Genomic DNA, 20,992 nt, shown 5'->3' with positions numbered 1-20,992 from the left:
GTCAAAACATGAGGCCATCAAAAAGTTCATTTGTCTTGCCCTCACTGACAGGCAATTCATTTAGAATTTTTGCGTTATCAGAAAGAGCTGAAGTCTTCAAGTGTCAGGATTGCTGCAAAATAATCCTACTCCAGGTTTTCAATTCAAAGATCGCATTAACTTATACACTAAAATTCATGAGTTATGAGATCAAAAACCAACATATCAATTAGGAGAGCAGAAATCAACCAAGATGAGCAAAGAGCTTTTATCAGATTGGGAGAGGTAAGGAATCAGGATTTTATTAAGACTAATGAGAAAGTATATCTGTATATAATGTACCTTTGAGTGTATATATTCCCCAGATAAGTAGATGTAGATAAGAGAGTAGATGCTGACAGATTTTTCTTGCAGGACCAAGAAGTGATTAAGAAAATCATTAACTAGTCCATAAAACAAAGATATTCATTGACACTTGGAGTCTCTCAGTATACAGATTTTAGCTCAGTACTTTAATGAAGTACCTTAAATTGAGGCTATAAGGTGAGTTTTAGCTCTGATTAAAATCATAAGTTTGTTTTGAGAACAGACTGAGTTTCATTATTATTTTTTTTTCAGAACATGCATGACTTAATTTACCTGCCTGATGAGTTTGGGATATAGGATGCTAGTAACACTTCTTATATGTCAATACTTCCTGTCGGAGTCTATACTACAGGAAGCAGACTCCATCTTTGGGCCAGTGGTTCTCAAACTTTCTGAATTCTGGACCCCTTCCCTCTTAAAAACTATTGATGACTCCCTAAAGAACTTCTGTTTCTGCGGTTTCTATCTATCATCATTTACCATGTTAGAAACTTGAAGTTTTAGTATTATTATAAAAATAATTTTGACCTCATGGATTTCCCAAAAGGATGTCAGGGACCTCCAGACATCCTGGACAACACCTTGGGAACCACTAGTCTGGGCTATTTCCCCAAGATGGGGGAAAGGCACAAAATTAGAATTTTCTCTCTTGTTAGGGGAAGTTTTATAAAGCCAACTTCAAAAGATGCTGCAAAAATTAGGTTTCTAAATCAAACTATAAATAGCTCACCTTTGTTTTGCTTATTTCCTCTGTCCTAGGCATAAAAGACAACAGTTATAAAGTAAAAAGGTCACAATGATAGTAGGGGGTGGGATAGAGACAGTGAATTGACATTAGCCGTCAGGCTTCCAATAGGTATTTCCTGAGATGGAAACTCTCCTATGGCCTCACGGCATTACAGAGGCACTAGATTGCTCCAATGTTTCCCCATTGGTCATAAGTGATCTGTGAATGATGAAAATAAAGAGGGAAGAGACAATCAGAGTAGGGCTAAATCAAGCAGCAAAGGTATTTTTTAATATGTCATAATGACCAAAAGTCCACGCAGCAGCCAATTTAGAGATCCAATGGAAGAATCCCTTTTTTTTTCTTAGCTAGCTCATTGAGACATCTTTTCCCAAACCCAACACCCTACCCCACCCCACCCCCTAAAATTAGATGGGCATGAGTTATTGGTTTGAGAACACATGAAATAAACCCAGAGTAGAATCAAGAAATAGTGCTTACAGGGCAACAGGGGCTGACAAAACATTGTAGCTCCCTGCCTCCTCAGCCACAGTCTGGGGAAGTATTCATTGTAAAGTCCTCTGTGCCTAGGCTCCAACTATTCTAAAATTGGTGTTCAGAGTCTCAGGCTGGCTTTGGTTCAAGCCACATCTTGACCTTTCCTTATAAGAAGGCTGTGTTCATCTTTATGAACCCTGCCACTGAAGTCAGGAAGCATATATAGCTGTCCCTGTGCACCCGTCAAACAGCATTGCCACCAGATGCAATTGGTGATTGGCAAGGACCCATTTCAAATGTACTTGTACATCATCTAATGCTCAGAATTACCACTCCCCAACCCATATTCAATTTCAATCAGCACAAAAGAAGCTAGAGACTTTCCAAAGTGATTACAAAGTTGGGCTTTCTGTCATCTCTGCCTCTTTTACAACAGCAATCATATTTAAGATTCAATCCCAGCCCAAATGTAATTAGTCCAGTTCCTGATATCTATCTAGGTGTGTTGCTTTCTTTCTTAAATGTGTGCCAAGTTTCCATTTTTATGAAATTAAATTACTATATAAAAAGGCTTTAATGATGATTAATTAGATTCTATTACGAAAAAATTAACTGTGTTTTTATTTAGAGCATTTATATTTTACAAGACTTTCATCACAAACACCCCTTCAAAAAATGTTATTAGGTAGTTGTAAAAATAAAACCCTGTGGGTTTGCTGTGGTTGGTACTTTAAAAAAAAAAGCTAGTGAGTTTGGAAACAGAGGGTTAATTTTAATTCACTGAATTACCTGCTGAATGCTACCAGGAATTGTGACCAGTTTCCCTTTCAATATAAATTCTGATTTCTTTCCTGGCATTCCGTACTGAGAAGAAAGGATCCATTACAATCTCACAGGGAACTGGATCTGAGTCAGATCCCAAGCAAGGTTGAAAATTGACAATGCTTTTTTTAGGCCTTCAAATGGCTGCCCTCAGAGATCCTCTCTTGATCCACATGTCTCTGCTTCTGGGAGGAATTGGTCACTCTACCAGCATGCTTTAGGGGGATTCTGTGTGCTTTCTGGCTTTGTCAAATAGTCCTCTGTTGAACAGGGCTGCCTTCTCTGGATCTGATGCCCAGGTATTTTAGGGAATTCTGGGAAACTGTGTCTCTGGGACCACAATGAAATGAATCCATTCCAAAATGCAGCAGTGGCAATAGTCCACTCAACTCCAAAACTCAGCTTAATGTACAGTCGTGCAAGAAGATCTGGAACCTGTTTAATTCCTTTCAGACACTATCTGCAAGCTCTGTTCTTCTCATCCAAAACCCCAGAGTTCCACCCACTTCTCAGTGAATGAGGCACAGCAGGAATGGCAGCCCCCCTATGGTGAGCATTTGTTATGGCTGTTCAACCAAATGGGGACAACAGAAATTATAAGCGGTCCCTTGTGCTTGTTAAAACTTGAAGAACTCGACATCGGGGGCCTCTGGGCTTTTCTGTTGTGTTCTTCCACTTCCACTCTCAATTTCAAGGGGAGAAACAGGTCCTTTGCTCTTGAAATTTACTTTTATCCTACTCCAGAAGAGTGAGAAATGTTAGGTGCTGGACAGAGCCCACTCTTAAAGAGCCTGCAACCTTTCTATGCAAAACAAAAGGAGGTTTCCTTTCCTGGGTCTATGTCTTTTCTTTCCAAGGCTAAGACTCCAGCTGCTCCAGAGCTACTATGAGATGGCAGCGGTTCTCAGGCTGAATTTCAGATGCTTCCTGAGTTTAAAAAGAAATTTGTCCTCTTTTTTGCTGAGGTCTTTCAAATTAATTTATCTCTGGACAGATGTTACTTTCACTAATTCCTTCAATTAACCCAAGACTTTTTGTTGAGTCTATGTCCTGATGAGGGTGGAGGGGGTAAAAGAAGGGATGACTTGTCAGATCTAACAAATACTCTTAGCTTCATGTCTGAAATTCAATCACCAAGGAAGAGGTACAAATGTCAAGGACACTGGTGTATTTGCAAGGAAACTCGCCCCATATGAGGTATTACACACAATTTCACACTAATGAGGTTAACATGATTACTTCATGGGTGACATACCCCATAGGTGGGGTTTGGAGAGCAAATGCCACATAGTACATACTAGTTATTAAATTGTCAGAACGTCTTCCTTACCCCAGTTCTTTTTGTACACCCGAGAGACCACCCCAGAAGGGTTTACAGTGATTCCAGTAGGATTTGGATTTGTAGCAATTCTTACTGCTTCCCTAGCTAATCTACCTGTAAGCTGAGGAGGCAATAAAACGGATTTAGGATAAAGCAGGAAAATGTAAATGATCCAAATGACCACCTGACCTACACAAGTGCTGGCAAATAGGACATACATTAGAATAACCATGCATCGAACTGAATGATTTTGGAGATCGTAGAAATTTAGAAAGTAGTTTCAAGCTTGAAAATTCGAAATATTTCCTGCTTAACCTTGGGGGATGGGGGTGAGAATCAGAGCTGAGGAAAAACAGGCAATCCATAAAACTCAGTTGAACTGAACCAAAAGAGACTATAGTACTGAAAGATCCCTTAGAATCACTTAGCCAAAGGATTCTACAGATTAGGCGATAGAAAGGTTTCCTGTGCTGGGGGCGGGCCCCAGAAGGGCTCTACCTCAATAGGCCTAGCACTTTTTTGACTTGTTCCCTGGCCTTGGAAATACCTGGACCCTCTCCACCCCTCGGTTTCTTTACCCTTGGAATGGCAACTGAAGCCGCAGTTAGGAGGAATTACGATAAAAGTCTACTTGCCCCTGGCCAAAACACAAATGCTAGTTGATAATGATCATCTTCCAAGCCCCAGTTTTACATTTCTCCATTAACATTCCAGTGCCCATTTCTCAAGTTCCCAGGCAATGGGATGGGGTTTGGTGCCTGGCTATCCAAAAGGAGCTGTAGTTTTAGCAAAATCTAAAGCTAACATGTTGAGAGGGTAGCAGGTCCCTTCATTCCCAAAGAAGATACCCACTCCTGCACCTCATTTCATTTTGCATTCCAGGTGGGGCATGTTCTTTAAGACATAAATACACAAGGAATACCAAACTAAGGAATGTACTCTTTCCTCATGCTTTGAGGATAAAATGTTCTCAGTGCTATGACATGAAATAACCCTTCCCCAAATCCCCCACTAAATTGGTTGGCTGGCTGTATCCTGGATGTGACTGGCTTGGTTTATCATGCCATCACCTACCCACCATTACCCTCCAAGCCTTGGTTATAATTAAGTTGGGTCCACCTTTCTGGCTCCCTGACCCTTAAAGAACAAATATGATGGAAGCAGGGCTGAGGTGTGGGGTGGAGGGGAGGATTGATGTGGACTCAGAGTGAGATATTATTATTTGTTATAACTACTACCACCACAATAGCTCATATTTATATTATACTTTGAGGTTTGTGAAGCACTGTACATAAACCACTTCACTCGATCTTTGAAATAATTACGAGAGAAGCACATGATGGACTTAGTGGCAAGAAAGCCAGACTTGCAGACAAAAAAACACAGATTCCAGACCTGCCTCAGCTATACAGAAGCTGTGTGACCATCCCTTAATCTCTTAGTGCCTTGGGCAACTTTGTAAAATCTTAAGTTAGAAATTAGTTGTGGATCAGCATCAATGTGGGGTGTTTCCTCAACAGGAATTCTCCACATGGATAAACCAAAGGCCTGGACCCATCCCCCTCCTCAAAAAAAAAATTTACCTTGACACCTTAAGAAGCAGAATATTCTATCTGAGGCAGTTGGTTGCATGATCTTTAACTTCCTTTCTGTTCCAAGATTCATATTTGTCTAAGCTCTTCTAGCTTTTTAGTGACTGACCTAGCTGTTGAAAGTCACAGGGGTTTAGTGACTGACCTAGCTGTTGAAAGTCACAGGGGGTAAGTGATCAACTTTGTCATTTTAGGTGGAATATTTAAAGCATGGTCTTATGCAGGACTGAGATCATGTCTGAACACTCAAGCTTACAAGTGGGTTGAGAATCCAAGGTTCATTTATAAGTAGGTTGTTTGAAACAGGGAAGGAATTTTCCTGTATCAAGTATTACATATGAGGTTAGGTTCCCCAGGCCAGCCCACAAAAGCCTCTATAACCCACAAAGTGCCTGAAGTATAAGTGCTTGCAACACTAAGGTAGGTCCTAAGCACCAGAGGTAACAATGTTTCTAGAGAGGAACACATTCAAAATTCCAATTGGGGGTATTCCGGGAGCGCATTCCCCACCCACCACAGCCACCTCTGCAGCGATCTTCCACCTCTCCCAACACCCAGAGGCTGAGCAGTGGGAACAGAATTTACCCAGCTCCAAGTCATTAATTGTGACTTCCGTGGTGTGAAGTGCCAACGATTCAAGGGGCTAGAGAAGCTGAGACACTTTTCAGTCTAGGCCAGCTCCCTGTGACCCCCTTTCCTTTTGAGGAACCCAGGCAAGGTTAGGGTTCTTTTTCCTTCCCACTGCCCAGACCTAGAACTTCCACTGAGGAAATTCTTATTCCCTGGCCCATTACAGAACAGAAACGCACTCTGACAATTTCTCTTACTTTTCTGAATGCAATCTCTGAAGCAAGGTTCTGTAAGGGTTTTCGCTGCAAACAACAAAAGGAAATGGTATGAAAGGCTATATCATCACCCCCTCTCAAGTGATAGATCTTTGGACATACAGGGAAGTAAATTATCTACCATTAATGAGATCACCCAGAGCCAACCCAAAAACAGAGGGGAGTCAGGGGTCAGGATGGAGAACAGAGGCCAGGGATGCCAACAGTGCTGCCAGCAAGGTCCAGCCAAGATCTTAACCAGAGCTTAGGGATCAGCAGCACTGAGTGAGAAGGTGGTTGAGCCATTAAGATTCACCTTTCCTTCTTGTGTCCTATTTCCCTGTGATATACCAGACCTGTTGCAAAGGCCTCATTCTGGATGGGCATTGATCTAAGGTGAGAATTAGAAACTGCGGTTGGGGGAGAAGACACTAGGCACACCAGAGACTGTAGTGACACAGTAAGGGAAAGGAAGAGGGGTAAAAAATCCCCAATAATCAGGGAGCAGTGCAGAAGGAAAATTCTGATAGTAAGTTGGGCATATAAAAGTAGAGAATTCCTGCCTATCATCTGGGAGGAGGTCAATATATGATGTCACTGGACATGTAATTTGTATCTTAAACTTGTTTACCAGTTGGCATACAAAGTTTCTTTAGGCCTGGGAATACATTAAAGCCAAACATCTCAAATGAGTTGTTCCTGTGAAACAAATACTAAAGAATCCCTGCATTTACTTGCTCCCTAATTTCCTGAGGTGCAAGAGATAAGTATGATTTAATGTCAGAGTATTAGATTTACCATCAAGAAGGACTAGGTTCCAATTTCATCTGCTTTGAAAACTTACTGTGTGTAGTAGGCAGGTCAATTAAAATGAACATCTCTGTATTTGTTGTTCCGTGGTATCCAATTCTTCATGACCCCATTTGGCATTTTCTTGGCAAAGATACTGGAGTGGTTTGCCATTTCTTTCTCTAGATCATTTTTACAGATGATGAACTGAGGCACACAGGGTTAAGTGACTTGCCCAGGGTCACATAGCTAGTAAGAATCTGACGTTAGATTTGAACTCAAAATGAGTCTTCCTGACTCCAGGCTCAGTATTCTATCCACTGCACCACCTAGCTGCCACCAACAGTTTCTCATCTATAAAATGGAGATAGGGATACTGACAGAGCCTTCCTCACTGGGTTATTATGAGGCTAACTTGAAATAATGTAGTTAGAGTAATACATAAATGTAACTTTGTTATTATTGATGATTCCAGCTGGAGAGATATTTCAATGGATTATAATATTCAATAGATTACAATACAAAAGAATACAATTAAATTGGATTTAATTCAATTAAAATAATTTATTAGTCACCCACTATGTGTAAAGGCATTGTGCTAGCTGTTGAAGATAGAAAGACAGATAAGAAGCTTACAATTAAATGGTGGGGGTCTGACAGGAGGGTTCAGACAAGTATATGAGTAACTGTGATATAGAATCAACTGTGATAACAGGAGAAAAGCCCAGGCACAGTGTTCTGATGATATCTCATGATCAAATAAGAAAACATATGGAATACATGTAAAATGTTTCACAAGTGTTTAAAAGCTAGATAACTATAAGCTTCTATTGTACTTGTTCATATGAAATTTGAGGAAACTCAATTGGAGTAGAGAGGATATTTCAGAGATCTTGAAAAGAGAAAAAATGCTTTATGGAGGAGGAGAGAACAGGAAGACAGCCCATTCTAGGCCTATGGAACTTGGTTAGAAAAGGCTAGGAGAGATTAGAATGAAGGACAGTCCTAAACAGTACAATTTTCCTCTGACTGCTCTTCTATCAAAAACTGTAACAACCACCAAAAAGTCAACATAGTCCCTACATTTAACCATTATTTGACATCACAAATTATTTGCTTTGTGGTTTCAGTCACTTGTCAATCTTGTAACCTTCAGGAGAGGTCACTGAATACAACATTCAAAATAGAAATCACTGAAATAACACCAACTGAAATGTTCTATCACAATCCAAAACTCTACCAACATCCAGAATAATGCATATGACAAAACAATATTCATGGACAAAAAAAGTTTCTCCTTCATCTGTCCCCTCCCCAAAACCCAGGCTGAGAGAAGAAAAAATTCCTGTCAGAAAATGTCTGTGATCTGGTTTTCTTGAGTTTAACTTAATCAAGGTAAGGCTTTCCTATTTCAAACTCACTTTGAGGTTTAAGGAGCAGTTTTCTGCAAACCTAAAAGAATTAAAGTTTCTGAATTTCAAGACATTTGTGCAAAGCATAGGAGATCACATCTGCAGCTGAAAGGAACTTTTTAAGGACAGTTTTAGAGAACCTAAGAAATTTCTATCCAGTGATTAATAGCTGATGAAAATAGTTCCATTCCTCAGTTTACTTGAATACCAACTCTTCTGCCTAGATGTAGCACCAGATTTTGATCTTGAGGCTTACGGAGTCTAAACAACTAGACTGGCTTGATTAACTAAAGGGAGCTTCCTAACTGCTAAAGCTCTTTTGGTTGCATTCCAGCTGATACACTTATCATATCTCTTGCTATGGGTTTTAAAAACTGCCACCAGAAAGAAAAATTATCTTATGTTTCATTATTTCAACTACCAACCTATAAATGATGTGGCTACTATAGTTCGGCAATTTTTATTTGAACAAAGCAACTAAGGTTGTTCATCTGGGCTCCTTAGTGCATTGGTTCCACCAAAAGTGTGAAATATCTTTATCTGCAAAATACTCTAGCAAAACAAAATCATATTTTCAGTGTGGCTGTAAGTGCTTTATTGTGGCCTCTTTCAATCAAAGGGGGATTAGGTTCATACCATCTAAAATTTGTGATGCAAAGGCAACAAAAATGCTTTGAAAATGTGGTATTTGCAAAACTATTGAGCAGTCATTAGTTGGATTCCCATGATCTAATGCAGGGAAGGCTTTAACTGTAATTGTAAACCCACTGAGGGCTTAGGATCTGAAAGTGTGGACCACTATAGTCAGTTGTTATAAATTTAATTCCCTTGGCAGACCCCAGTTTCCATCAGACAAATCTCTTTTAAGAGAAGCCACAGCCCTTAACCAAGAACAACTTCATGTTCCAAAGGACTGAAATGATGGAGTAAGACAGTGACTGTGGACAATTGTTATCCACCCCCCTAAGTAAAGTTATTAAACTACTGAAACACAGAGTGGAGAGTTGGGTACACTTAAAATTCATTGCAAACACTCACAAAATAACACAGGAGTCATTTTATTTTCCCTATGGGACATCCTAGACAAGTTTCAATAAGAGATGTAATTTCCTAGCCCTAAAAACTGATGATCAAAGTTTTCTGAGGTTATTTACTGCTGTCATTTGGGAGGGGGGAAGAAGGGGTGAATAGTGCATATGGGCTATTCTCTTCTATAATCTTGCCAGTTTGTGTGCTGATGAACTATCTGAAATAATCCAATTCCATGGCCTTGGTAAGCCAAAAACAATTGCATGACAAGTAAAAGCACAGACGAAATCCCCCAAAATGTTTCTTGGTCCATTTGAGCCTGGAAGATCACGGAAAGGTGTCTTGACTCTCCGAGGAAGATCTCCCTTTACATACTCCAACGAACATGTTTGTCCTGGTACACACTGAAGTTGTTATTAAAACTTGCCCCTCTATTTTCTTCCAAATGTGTTTGCATTGGTATAACAAATACCTAATTGTATTCAAAGCTGTTCCTAACACAAAACTTACCTGGTCAGAGAGCTTAAGTAGGTTCCTCTTCTCAGGTTTTGCTCCAGATCATTATTTATCTACTTCCTTAATACAGAACTTTCCATTTTTCCAACTTAGGAAAAAATTAAGACATTTGAGTGTATCTCCCATGCCTAATAAACATAGCTCATCTACAGCGATAGATACACAATTGATTCATTTTGGAGAATAACTGGAGAGTCATATATAATGCTGTTCGTTGTCTTATTTTTATACACTACAAGCTACTTATGACTCCAGTGATGGAGGACAGGCCCAACACTCATTTTATGTATAGTTGTATACAGTCATGTTATATCTGAACTCATGTAATAAATTGTTTTATAACAGGGCTTAATCATATTTGTTAGATATTTCATTGATCACCACACTGGGCTAGGAGCTGATCTGACAGAAATATAAAGCCCTAAGCAGGGGGCACTAGGAGTTAGGTTTGGCCTGAAAAAGCAGAGTTGTCTTGTCAAATTATTGTTTCGCTTTTCACTTTGCCTGTGTAAATGATTCAATTCACAATGTATCACATTTTCACCAACACAAAGGAATAGCCAAATGACTTCTTTGGATTGGAAGAGTGTTGGGATTTTTGTGGTGCTCTTCGAGAACGAAGGACCGACAAACATCTTTTGCTGTATTTACTGATAGCGTGGGTTGCAATCATACCAAGGCATTTTGTGCCAAGACGATACTATTTAGTAGAAAATCAATTAATGTTCTTTTTTCTTTAAACACCTTTGAAATTAAACTACATAAATTAGCCTTTTTCAATATAGACAGATATATGCGTGTGTATACGTTCACCTCACGTCTTCCTCTATTCTTGGAGAGAAAGGAAATCACATATGAATTAAAAAAAAAAAAACAACATGCCCTAGGCGAAACAAATTCGAATCCACACACGCAGAGACTTTCCACACTCAGTTAGCTAACTTAGTTAACTTCCCCACAGCAAAATCATTCTGAAACTAGTTCGGCGGACTCCGGAATTGGTCGATCACGCAAGCAGAAGGATTAATTTGACAGGTTCCTAAGGGTAAAAACAAGAGGCTAGGCAAATTACATTAAAGTGAAAAGTAACAATCTCAAATTATAATCAGTGTCTTGAGGCACAGAGACCAAGATTTGACGTCAGGAGCTGAATATACTTTGAGAAGCCCTCAGACTTTCCGTCTGAACCTCCACTGGGGGGGGGGGGGCGGGGGGAGGATGAGGAAGCCACGATTCCCTTCGGCTTATTATCTGGCGTCTCTAAAGGGACCTATTCCCAGGGAAGTAACGCATTGGAATTATTTCCAACCAGCTCGATTAATGGGCTCATTTCCTGCTCCTTTCAAGTTCTACCCTCAAATTCACCAAGACAGGAGAATTTGACCCCTTGCAGGGGAAGAGGAGAGACTCTCCTGGGAACCCTCTCTGTTCAACACTTCGAGGGAGAGCACGTAATTGACAATAGGAAAGGTCCTAGGAGGTCTTACCAGTACAGGAATGCAGGGGTTTGGGTCGGACGATGAGTGAAGGGCACACAGAATAGAGGGAAAGTTTCTCAAAGTAATCGCAGGTCTCCTTGGAGAGGATCTCGTCGATCATGAAAGTCTTGTAGCGCCGCCTGGCTGCTTTAAGCTGGCCGGGCGAGCTCAGCCTCAGCTCGGCGTGGCAATGCATGGTGAGCCCGGGTCGAGCGAGCAGCCAGCCCGCCGCAGCACCGCTCCCCAAAGCGCCAAGCGGGACCGCGAGTGTGGCAGGAGAGTCTTCCGCACGCTAGGGGCGGGGGCTGTGGAGCCAGACCCCCACCTCCTCCAGGAGGCCTGCAGGGGACAGACAGTGCACCGCTGCGCTCGGGCTCCGCGCGCACGGCGGGGAAGAGTGCAGCGCCAACGCGCAATCCCTCTCTCCTATACACACCGACCGATAAGCATCTTCTCGGGAGCCTTTTTGGGACAGCGCAACTGTCAATCACGTCGTGCTTCCTGCACTGCCTAGCCCGGCTGCATTGTGTTGCTGCTCCGAGCAGAGCAGCAGCGTGGGGTGGGCCGGCCAACAAACGCGAGCTAATTACCCCCCACCTATCTCTGGGACTCTGTGTGTCTCTCGCCCACTGTCTCTCTCCGCCCTCCCTTTCTCTCCTCCCTTCTCTCTGCCTTTCTCGATATCTCTCCCTCTCCCAGTGTCTCTCTATTTTAAGATACTCATACAGCTGGCATTTTTTTTTCTCCTCCTCCCCCTCCTGGGAGAAACTCCAGGTGTATGTGCGTGTGTGTGTGCGTGTGTGTGTGTGTGTGTGTGTATTTATGTCCGCGCGCTTTCCCCCACTAGCCTTAAGTGTAATACCTTTAAGGAAAAATCCGGGAAGCGAACCTTCGCCCCAACTGCCTTACTGCGCCTCTGACCATTTCGCCCTTTTCTACGGAAAGAACGTTTCTCCTATCTCCAGACAAGCAGCCCCAAAGGCGAGAGGCCAGGGTTGTCTTTCCTTTTACTAGTTTCTAGAAGGAATCCTCTTATCCTTCTGAGATTCCGGGAACTTTGAGGGGAGAGGGTGAGGGGTAGGTAAAGCTAGTAACCAAAAGCGAGCTTAGACACTGTGAAGTTTGTAAGTTACGAGGTCACTATTTAGAGCTCTCGAGGTGAGTGGTTTGAAGAGTCAGCCCGCTCTTCCTGCGACTGGAGTTTTCCAAAGAAATGCTCAACTTTTCTTCTCCCTCTCCTCCCATCTCCAGCCCGCGCAATATCTGTGGAAGATGTGGGAGCTTTTGTGTTTTTCTAGGGCAAGAACATTTTACAAAGATTTTCAAACTTTTCACTTTCCTCCTCTACTTCCCTCCTCCTTCCCCTACCCTTTGACGTAAGTAGTAGAAAACAGAAAACACGAGAAATTTATTGTTTGGTGTGTGTGTGTGTGTGTGTGTGTGTGTTAAGCAAAAACACATGGAAATTACAACATATTTTTCACCTCTTTCTCGGAAATTGATGGGAGATGAGCTATCCTAAGCTGGCTTCTGGGGAGTTTCTCCAGGCTTCGGTGACTGACGGCTGTACAGAGCATATTCTTCCATTGCCTTTTTTACCCCCACATTAAATTAGATTTGCTTTTGTTGCAAGTAAAGATTTCCAGAGCTAAGAAGAAGTATGTTTATTTTTCTTATATCTTCTAAAAATTTGTTAACAATTCAAAACCCTTTGTTTTATCTGTTTTGAGTTGTGTCGTGTGTGTCTGATGATTTTATTACACACGCACACACACGCACACACACACATCCCAAACCTCTAGTGGCTTTTGCCTGGGGGCCACAGATTAGTTAAATTGTCTTCCAGGAATCGTTTGCGCAAAGCGGAGTAGGAGCGCTTCTTCTCCCTCCCTTCTTTCTCAACGCGATTCTCCTTCAAGAGCCGGTAGGCAGGGTCGGAAACAGAAATTAAGGTCTAGGTGTCTGATTCATCCACCAGTTGAGAAAAGTTTACAATTACTTTCGGCTCTTCATCTTTGTGAAACAACGCACAGAGCAGAGGCGGCCATATAGATTTTAATAGCAAGTTGAAGACTAAATTAATAGACAAACACCAATGCAGACTTACTAATACTCTAATAGACAAGCACTAAAACAGATTGACGAATAAACTAACAGACTGCAATAATATAGGCTATTTAATGAATAAGTTAACGTTGCATGGATAGAAAAAGAGGCACTTGACAAATTATGTTTTTTTAATTAAGGCATTAATAGACCAAAGAGGCAATAGACAAGGAGAGGAAAACTGAGCGGTCCGTTTAAAATATAGATTCTGATGTTTCTGTGGGATTCTGGTGAGCGGTATGTTTCATTTTGTTCTTGTTTCCTGTTTGCAATAATTATTTCCCATCTTCTGTTCCAATAAATGCTGCCGAACGCAAAGTACTAACAACAAAACTGGAGAGCACCGCGGGTTAATCTGTACTCTTAAAAAAGTAAAACTCTTCATATACTACTGCCTTCCCTAGGGAGGTTGTGAGGCTTGTTGGACTGGGGCCCCAGACCCTTCCTTCCATTTTAAGCAAACCCAGTCCCTGGTTCAAGGGCACCTGCTACTTGGAACCTTGAACGTGACTCTTCCCAAGAGTTTCTCAACGGAGGGAACAGTGAACAACCTCGGGGCTTGCCCGGAGTCTGCAGAAGAGATTCGAAACAACTGACCATGAAACAGAACCGGCCTAGATAGTACGCGGGTGGTTGGTTAGTTATAGGTGAACGATTGGATGCAGCAAAAAGTTAAAATTTCTCTCATCTCCTCGTGTCTGTGTCCCACGAACAATCCAGAGTTAAGATGCTTCTATTTGCCTTCAGAAAAAATGCAGACCGGAAATTTCTCAGCTGTGCTTTTTTCTTGGTCTAACCCCAGGACTGCTGCAGGTTGGGGACATAGCAGAGAATCTGAGTCGAAACTAGTCCCTGAACTAGATTTCCTGTTAAATTTAGATCGTTAAACATAGTGCCTCAGGCAGGACAAATCAAAATTTCAACTTTTTGTACAGTCCAACATTATCACATCCAGTTCCTCCCTGGGCCCTAATCTCTTTTGCTTTCTATTTTTCCTTTACTCTAGTCTCTTCTTTCTTTCTTTCCTCTCCTCCTTCCTTTCTCTACTTTTTTACTTCTCTTCCCTCCTCTTTTCTCCTGATCCTTCTTCTTCACTGCTTCTCTTCCTTTTTTCTATTTTTCTGTCATCCATTTTCTTTTTTCCTCCATTCTCATTCATTTCTTCCCATTACCTCTTCCATTTTTCATCTTTTTCTTATTCCATCTTCCCTACTCCTGCTTCCCTTCCCTCCATCCCCTGCCTTCTTTATTTTCCTATTTCCTTCTGTTGTTTCTCCTGCTTTTCTTGCCTTTCTTGTCCTTTGCCTTATCTTCCATTTCCTTTTCCTTCTCTTCCCTTCATTTTCCTTCCTCCTTCCTCCTGCTTGACTCCCTTCTTTTCCTCTCCTTCCTCCTCTTTCTGCCATATTCTTCTTCTGCCCACCTCCTGTCTCATCTTCACTCCTTCCTTCTCCCTTAACCTCCTCTTTCCTTCTTCTCTCTCTTTCTCCTCTTTCCTCTACACTGTCTTTCCTCTTCCTTTCTCCTGCCTCCTTTCTTCTTCTTTCTCTTCCTTCTCCTTTTGTCTTCTTCTTCAGAGCAGTAGCTGAAATTTTGTTCTCCCTAGAGAGTGCTGCCTGTGTGTTTCAATGGGGAGGGGGTAGGAAAGAGTTGAAAGGAAAGTAGCATACACATGGCAAGGAGGAAGGTGTTCTCCAACCTTACTCAAAACTCTCCCCCATTCATTCTTTCTTTTCACTTCTCTCCTATTCCTTTTTTCCAAGGAAACAATATTTACCAGTTCTTGCCCTACCCCCTACATTGATTTATCTACAATCTAGTAATTTGATTTTAAATTAGCCAAGGGAAGGAGGCTAGGCTCTGAGACATTCTGATTTTGTTCCTGGGCTTCTGATGAAGCGCTAGGGAAATAGTTCATAAGGTGGGGCTCAAATTACCATCTTTTCCCCAAGTATAACTGAGGTGTTTTCATCATTAGATTTGTTTTGGTGTCTCTTTTTTCCAGCTCTTTTTGTCTTCTCAGCAGGAACAGCTTAGTCTTACCTTTCTCCTCCCTTGTATCCCCTTCCTTCCTTTTCAGCATCCCTTCTCCCCTTTTTATTTTTAAGCGGTAATAATGTTTCTGCCTCATGAAGCACACTCTAGCTGTCAATCAGGCAGGGAGAACTTTGGTTGAGTATAATCAGGGGTTTTGTTTCCAACATTAATGAAGTGGCCGGGACGGCAAACATCTGCCAAGGGGACTCAAATCTTTTACAGCTGTTGAAACCACAGAGACACTTCCCAGCCTCCAGTGACTGTGCCCTAGTGGTGCCTTTGGAACACATCCCCATAAACACATAGTGAGAAAGTTCTGTCTGGTCTAAGCAAGCTGTCACCAAAAAGCTTCCCCACTTGACACCTGCTTTTTCTATGAGTGGTGGTTGTGGTGATAGTGGTGCAGAACCCAGCCAGGGCAAGCACAAGGACACGTTTACAAAATGCTAGGACCAGAAGTTTTAAAGAGTGGAAACTAAAGATCAGCCCCTTCTTCTGAGGCCAACTACAGAATCCTGCATAGTTATAGTAAGTGTTAAAACAAACAAATAGAATTAAAGTAACAATAGTAGAAATAATTCAGTCGATCATCCTTCCCAAAGACTATTTTAGTTTATGTGTAGACATTTTATTGAATCATCAAATTGGGTGTTCATCCGTAAACTCTAATCCTTTCAGAAGTTTGTTTGCAGAGGATGATGACAGTACAAATGTTAAATAAATGAATAAAACAACCACCTCCTCCCCAAGGAGAGAAAACTGAACTGCATCTCAAATTCTAGAAAAATATTTTTTACTAGCTTTCATTCAAGTCATTGACTTTTGCTTCCACAGCAGGCTAAAGAGGAAAAGCTAGTAAGGAATTAATCCTGGGAGAGGAGAGAGCATGCCAAACTTCTCTATCTTCTGAGCTTTTCTGTAACAATAACATATGACCAAGAGTTAACTAAAGTGGCAAGGAGGTTGGTCTATTTTTCATGATGAAAAAATTATTTATAAACACACAGAAAGAAAAATACCACTGTTTTCACAATTCTTTATGACTGGGTTTTTTTTAGAGAAAGCAGAAAGACAATTTACATAACTAAGAGGCACCGAATATGTTGTAGCGTTGAAGTACAAAGAATGCCTAATTTGGAAGCAAAGCACCGGGGCTTCAGCCCTGGCTTTGACTTTGATTTTGGGCAAGTCACTCCACCTTTGTAGGATTTTGTCTCACCCATAAATTGGGGACATTGGGCTAGATGATTTCTAAGTTCCTTCCCAGCTCTAATTGAGGGCCTTATGTTTGGATAGGTATTTTTTCCATTCTTTCTCAAAGCAGCTTCTAAGGGGATAAAGTATTAAATTGAAAAGAGGGAGAAAAAGATTATGCCTTCACAACACCTGTCATCGGAATAAATAATGAAAATTCAGTCAGTAACTCACATTTTCAAATAGCTAGAAGTTCTGTGTCTGCTAGAGAAACAAACTTTTTTAACTATTTAAAAAACTTATTTATTTAATTTTATTTTATTTAACCTAAATGCTGTGGCATTCTCTTATAGTGATTTTGCTAACAGCATGTGTCTTGCTCAAATCCCATGATTGCTCTGAACTTCAGGTTCCCTACCTGCAAAACAAGGGTCATAAAACATGGCAACTCACTACTTAACCAGGCTGCTGTGGGAGTGTGGGGTGGGGAGATATGGTGGGTGAGCCAGTTTCATTCTGTTGCAAAACAGAAGAGGGAACATCATTCCTTCAGGATTGTGGATGCATTTAAAGTCCTTTGCTGTTTCTTCAACAATTTGAAAGATGTGTAATTTCTTCAGTGTGAGTACCCCCACCACTGACACAGATACCAGCTTCCTCCATGCCTTCTTAAGTTCCACTGGCCAAAAAAAAAAAAATAAACAGATTGCCAATCTTGCAGTGCTGAGCCTCACACAACAATCCTTATGCGAGAAATATATGATGCTTGAAACCTCTCCTGCTCTCTAGCACCCGTAAGAGCTATGCATAGATTTTTGCTTGTTTTTTTTTGTTGTTGTTGTTTTTGTTTTGTAAAAATCCGGTCTCCTCCATGCCAAGAGGAAGCGCCTGTGTGAAATTTTAGTAGGGATCCTTTGCTTTAGGATTTGAATACATTTAGCTCTTGATTAGCAAGACTCTTTATAAAATAAGACAGTAGCTCTAAAAAATATCCTAAGAAGTCATGTGGTTCTCTAGGAGCAGAGTTTGTTGGTATAAAGAGTGCTGGATTTGGAGTCAAAGGAGCTGTGTTCAAATTTGCTATAACCTTGGGTAAACCATCTCACAAATCTGGATTTCAGTTTCTTAACCTGTAAGATAAGGTGGCTTAACTAGATGGCCTCTAATGTCCCTTCTTCTAAAAAAAAAAAGCATGATCCTATATAGAATTCATTCCTTTCATCATTCAAAACCTCCAACCAACCTAAAACTAAGGAGCTATAGAGCCCCAATGTTCCTCAAAAAGAGATTTTTTTTTTTACAGAGAAAATTAGGCACAGGCAAAAGTACTTCTAGACCTCAAATTGTGTTATAATTTGTCAGCTGGTGGTACAGCGGATAGAGCAGGAAGACCTGAGTTTAAAATTATGCCCAAAACATTCAAGAAAGACAATTAGTTAATTATCTATAAATCTCTCAAAAGGGTTACCTTTTAACCTGTTAATTAACTAGGTAAATCCCTTAACTTTCAAATCACTCATATGTAAAGTAGATTTCAATGAAATAATCTCTCAGGTCCCTCCTACTTTTAAAATGCTATGATTTTATGATTCTGTAAAATGCATCTGCCTGTCATCCCTAACTGCCAGTTAACATCTGGTGCCTAATTCTACAGACTCAGCACATCTGTACGTGTCTATCATCATACCTAAATAAGCTTAGAAGGATCTGCTTTGTTCATAATTCTTCCAATGTAAACAATATATGCTGATGAAAATACCGACCTAGGATCATATGATAATTGTGTGTTGCCCAAAACTTCCCTTGCTTTCTAAAAAAGAAACTAATAATTCCATCAGTGCTCTCGAATACAGTATCAGAGTTTAGTTTGAAGCTTGGTTTAGGGTACCTTTCTTCAGAGTACTCGCTAACAAGAGGAGAGGTAAGTCATGCAGTAAGGCAGCTTTTTAAAGACAAGAAGCGATCATTAGCATCATGGTACTGTCAATGACAAGAACATATTTTCTCTTAGCTGGCCAATGGAAAGACTTGTGAAACCAAACTGCCTTTTGAGCACATAAAAAAATACTTATATGCAAGGAGTTCTTTATGATTAAAGAAATTTCTTGGTTCTATTATTTTGACGCTTAGAGAGTAGAATAACGATCATATGCACTAAGTGCCATGAAAATTTCCTTCCTGTTCTGATAATCTAGCTAGGCTGGCTTAGTTGCTGTCTTTCTAAGAACTCCATGCCTATGTCCCTCATCTTGAGATGCTGTGCCCCTCACCTCTGTCTCTTAGTGTCCTTAGGTTCCTTTAAGACTCAGCTTATATCTCACTATCTGTAGGAAACCCTTCCCATGCCTCCAGCTGTTGGTACCTTCTCTGTCTCTTTCTCTATCTCTATCTTTCTTTGTCTCTCTATACATACATACATATAGACATACATACATATCACATACTGGTTTTTACCTTTTTTATCTCCAGTGTTTAGCATACTGCCTGGCACATAGTAACTACTTAACAAATGCTTATTGACTGACTGCTGCATGATTGACTGGCTAAATCTACAATCCTTTGAAAGTCATGGGTTCAACCTTAACCACATAGGCATTCTGCAAAAAAAGAGGGTATGACCCTCCTTGTTTGTTGTTGCTCAGTTGTTTTCGGTCATGTCTGACTCTTTGTGACCCCACTTAGAATTTTCTAGGCAAAGACACTAGAATGGTTTGCTATTTCCTTCTCCAGTTTATTTTACAGATGAGGAATCTGAAGCAAACAGTATTAAGTGAATTGCTCAGGGTCACACAGCTAGTAGGTCACAAGTTCCAGATTTGAGCTCAGGAAGATGAGGTTTCCTTACTCCAGACTTGCTACTCTATCCAACGTGACACTTAGCTGCCCTAGGCAAGGGGCAGAAGCTAATACATACTCAGAAGATTTTGTTTTCAATGATTATTAAAGAATAAAGAGAGAAAAGGGGAAAAGAGGGAGGGAAAAAAGAAGATAAATTATAAGATCTTGCCTATAAAATAAACCCTAAAGAATGGATACTCCACATCAAGAGAGAGAAAATGGAAGTTTAACTTCAGGCATCCTGTTAATTTTCATAAGTTTCCATATTTCAATCTTAGATACAGGTGAAAGTGGTCAACCTCACATCACTTTCAGTGATTGACATTTTGATTTGCGCATAGAAGGTGCTTCAGAAATGTTTCCTGAAAAGGAATAGGCTTTACTGAAGAGTGGCTAAACAAATTGTGGTATATGGCTGTAATGGAATATAACTGTGCTTAAGAAAACATGATGGATACAGAGAAACACGGAAAGATTTATATGAACTGAAGCAAAGTTAAGCAAGCAGAGCCAGGAAAACAACATGCGAATGACTGCAACAATATAAATGGAAAGAATGACCACAAAACAATCAACCCTGAATGTTGTAACATTATAAAAACAAGTCTGACCCTAAAATATATGGGAGGCACCTCTCCCCACTCCTTTGTAGTGACTGGGGTCAGAGGGTTGTCAAACATTGCATAAAGACTCAAAATTTGGTGATGTGTTGATTGGCTTTTCTGGTTTTTTTCTTTTCTCCCTTAAATTGTTATCAGGCATAACTTTTTGAGAAGGAAAGAAGGAAGTTTCCAGGATCAAATCTAAGTGACATAAAAATAAAGGATTTAAATAAAATCCATTTTTTAAAAAACAGTAAAATTGGACATAGGCAATAGCACTTCTAGACCTCAAATTATGATCTGGCAATTGGTGGACTAGTAAATACAATGCTGAGCCTGGAGTCAGGAAAATCTAAGTTCAACTCTGGCCTCAGATACTTATCTTTGTGACTTTGAGCAAATCATTTAACCTCTGTCTACCTCAGTTTCTTCAACTGTAAAATGCCAATAATAATAGCACCTATCTCACAGGGTTGTTTCGAGGATCGAATGAGATAGTAAAAGCACTTAGTATGGTGCCTGGCACACAGTTGGTAATACATAATTGCTTATTCCCCTCCCTTCCTCCTATTATAAATTAATAATCATCAAAACTATTTAGTATTGGCTAAAAACAAATAGAAAAGTAGATCAATAGAATGGATCAGGAAAAAATCAGAAACAATTAAACTCAATAGCCCAGTATTCAATAAATCATAGAATAATAGGACAAATAATAGGACAAACTCCTATATCTCACAAAAAGTGCACGGAAAATTGAAAAGTGGTGGGCAGAAGTTAGGTTTAGACTAACACTTCACACTATATACCACAATAAATCCAAGATATATATCCAATCTGGATAGAAAAGGTTAGGCCATTA

General features: G+C 40.5%; 1 protein-coding gene across 1 annotated transcript in view; it reads right to left on the bottom strand.

Annotated features, from left to right (window-relative positions):
- The window catches only part of BARX2 (BARX homeobox 2), an 82,126-nt gene extending 70,577 nt beyond the window's left edge, over nt 1-11,549 (bottom strand). Inside the window, exon 1 of the mRNA XM_036742453.1 lies at nt 11,363-11,549. Coding sequence (XP_036598348.1) covers nt 11,363-11,549 — 187 coding nt within the window. The remainder of the gene's footprint in view (nt 1-11,362) is intronic.
- Between the last annotated feature and the right edge of the window lie 9,443 nt (nt 11,550-20,992).

The sequence above is a fragment of the Trichosurus vulpecula genome, chromosome 2 (assembly GCF_011100635.1).
Source record: "Trichosurus vulpecula isolate mTriVul1 chromosome 2, mTriVul1.pri, whole genome shotgun sequence".
In the NCBI taxonomy this organism is placed as follows: domain Eukaryota; kingdom Metazoa; phylum Chordata; class Mammalia; order Diprotodontia; family Phalangeridae; genus Trichosurus; species Trichosurus vulpecula.
The sequence above is the reverse complement of the archived record's forward strand: the minus strand, read 5'-3'. Positions and strand labels throughout refer to the sequence as shown.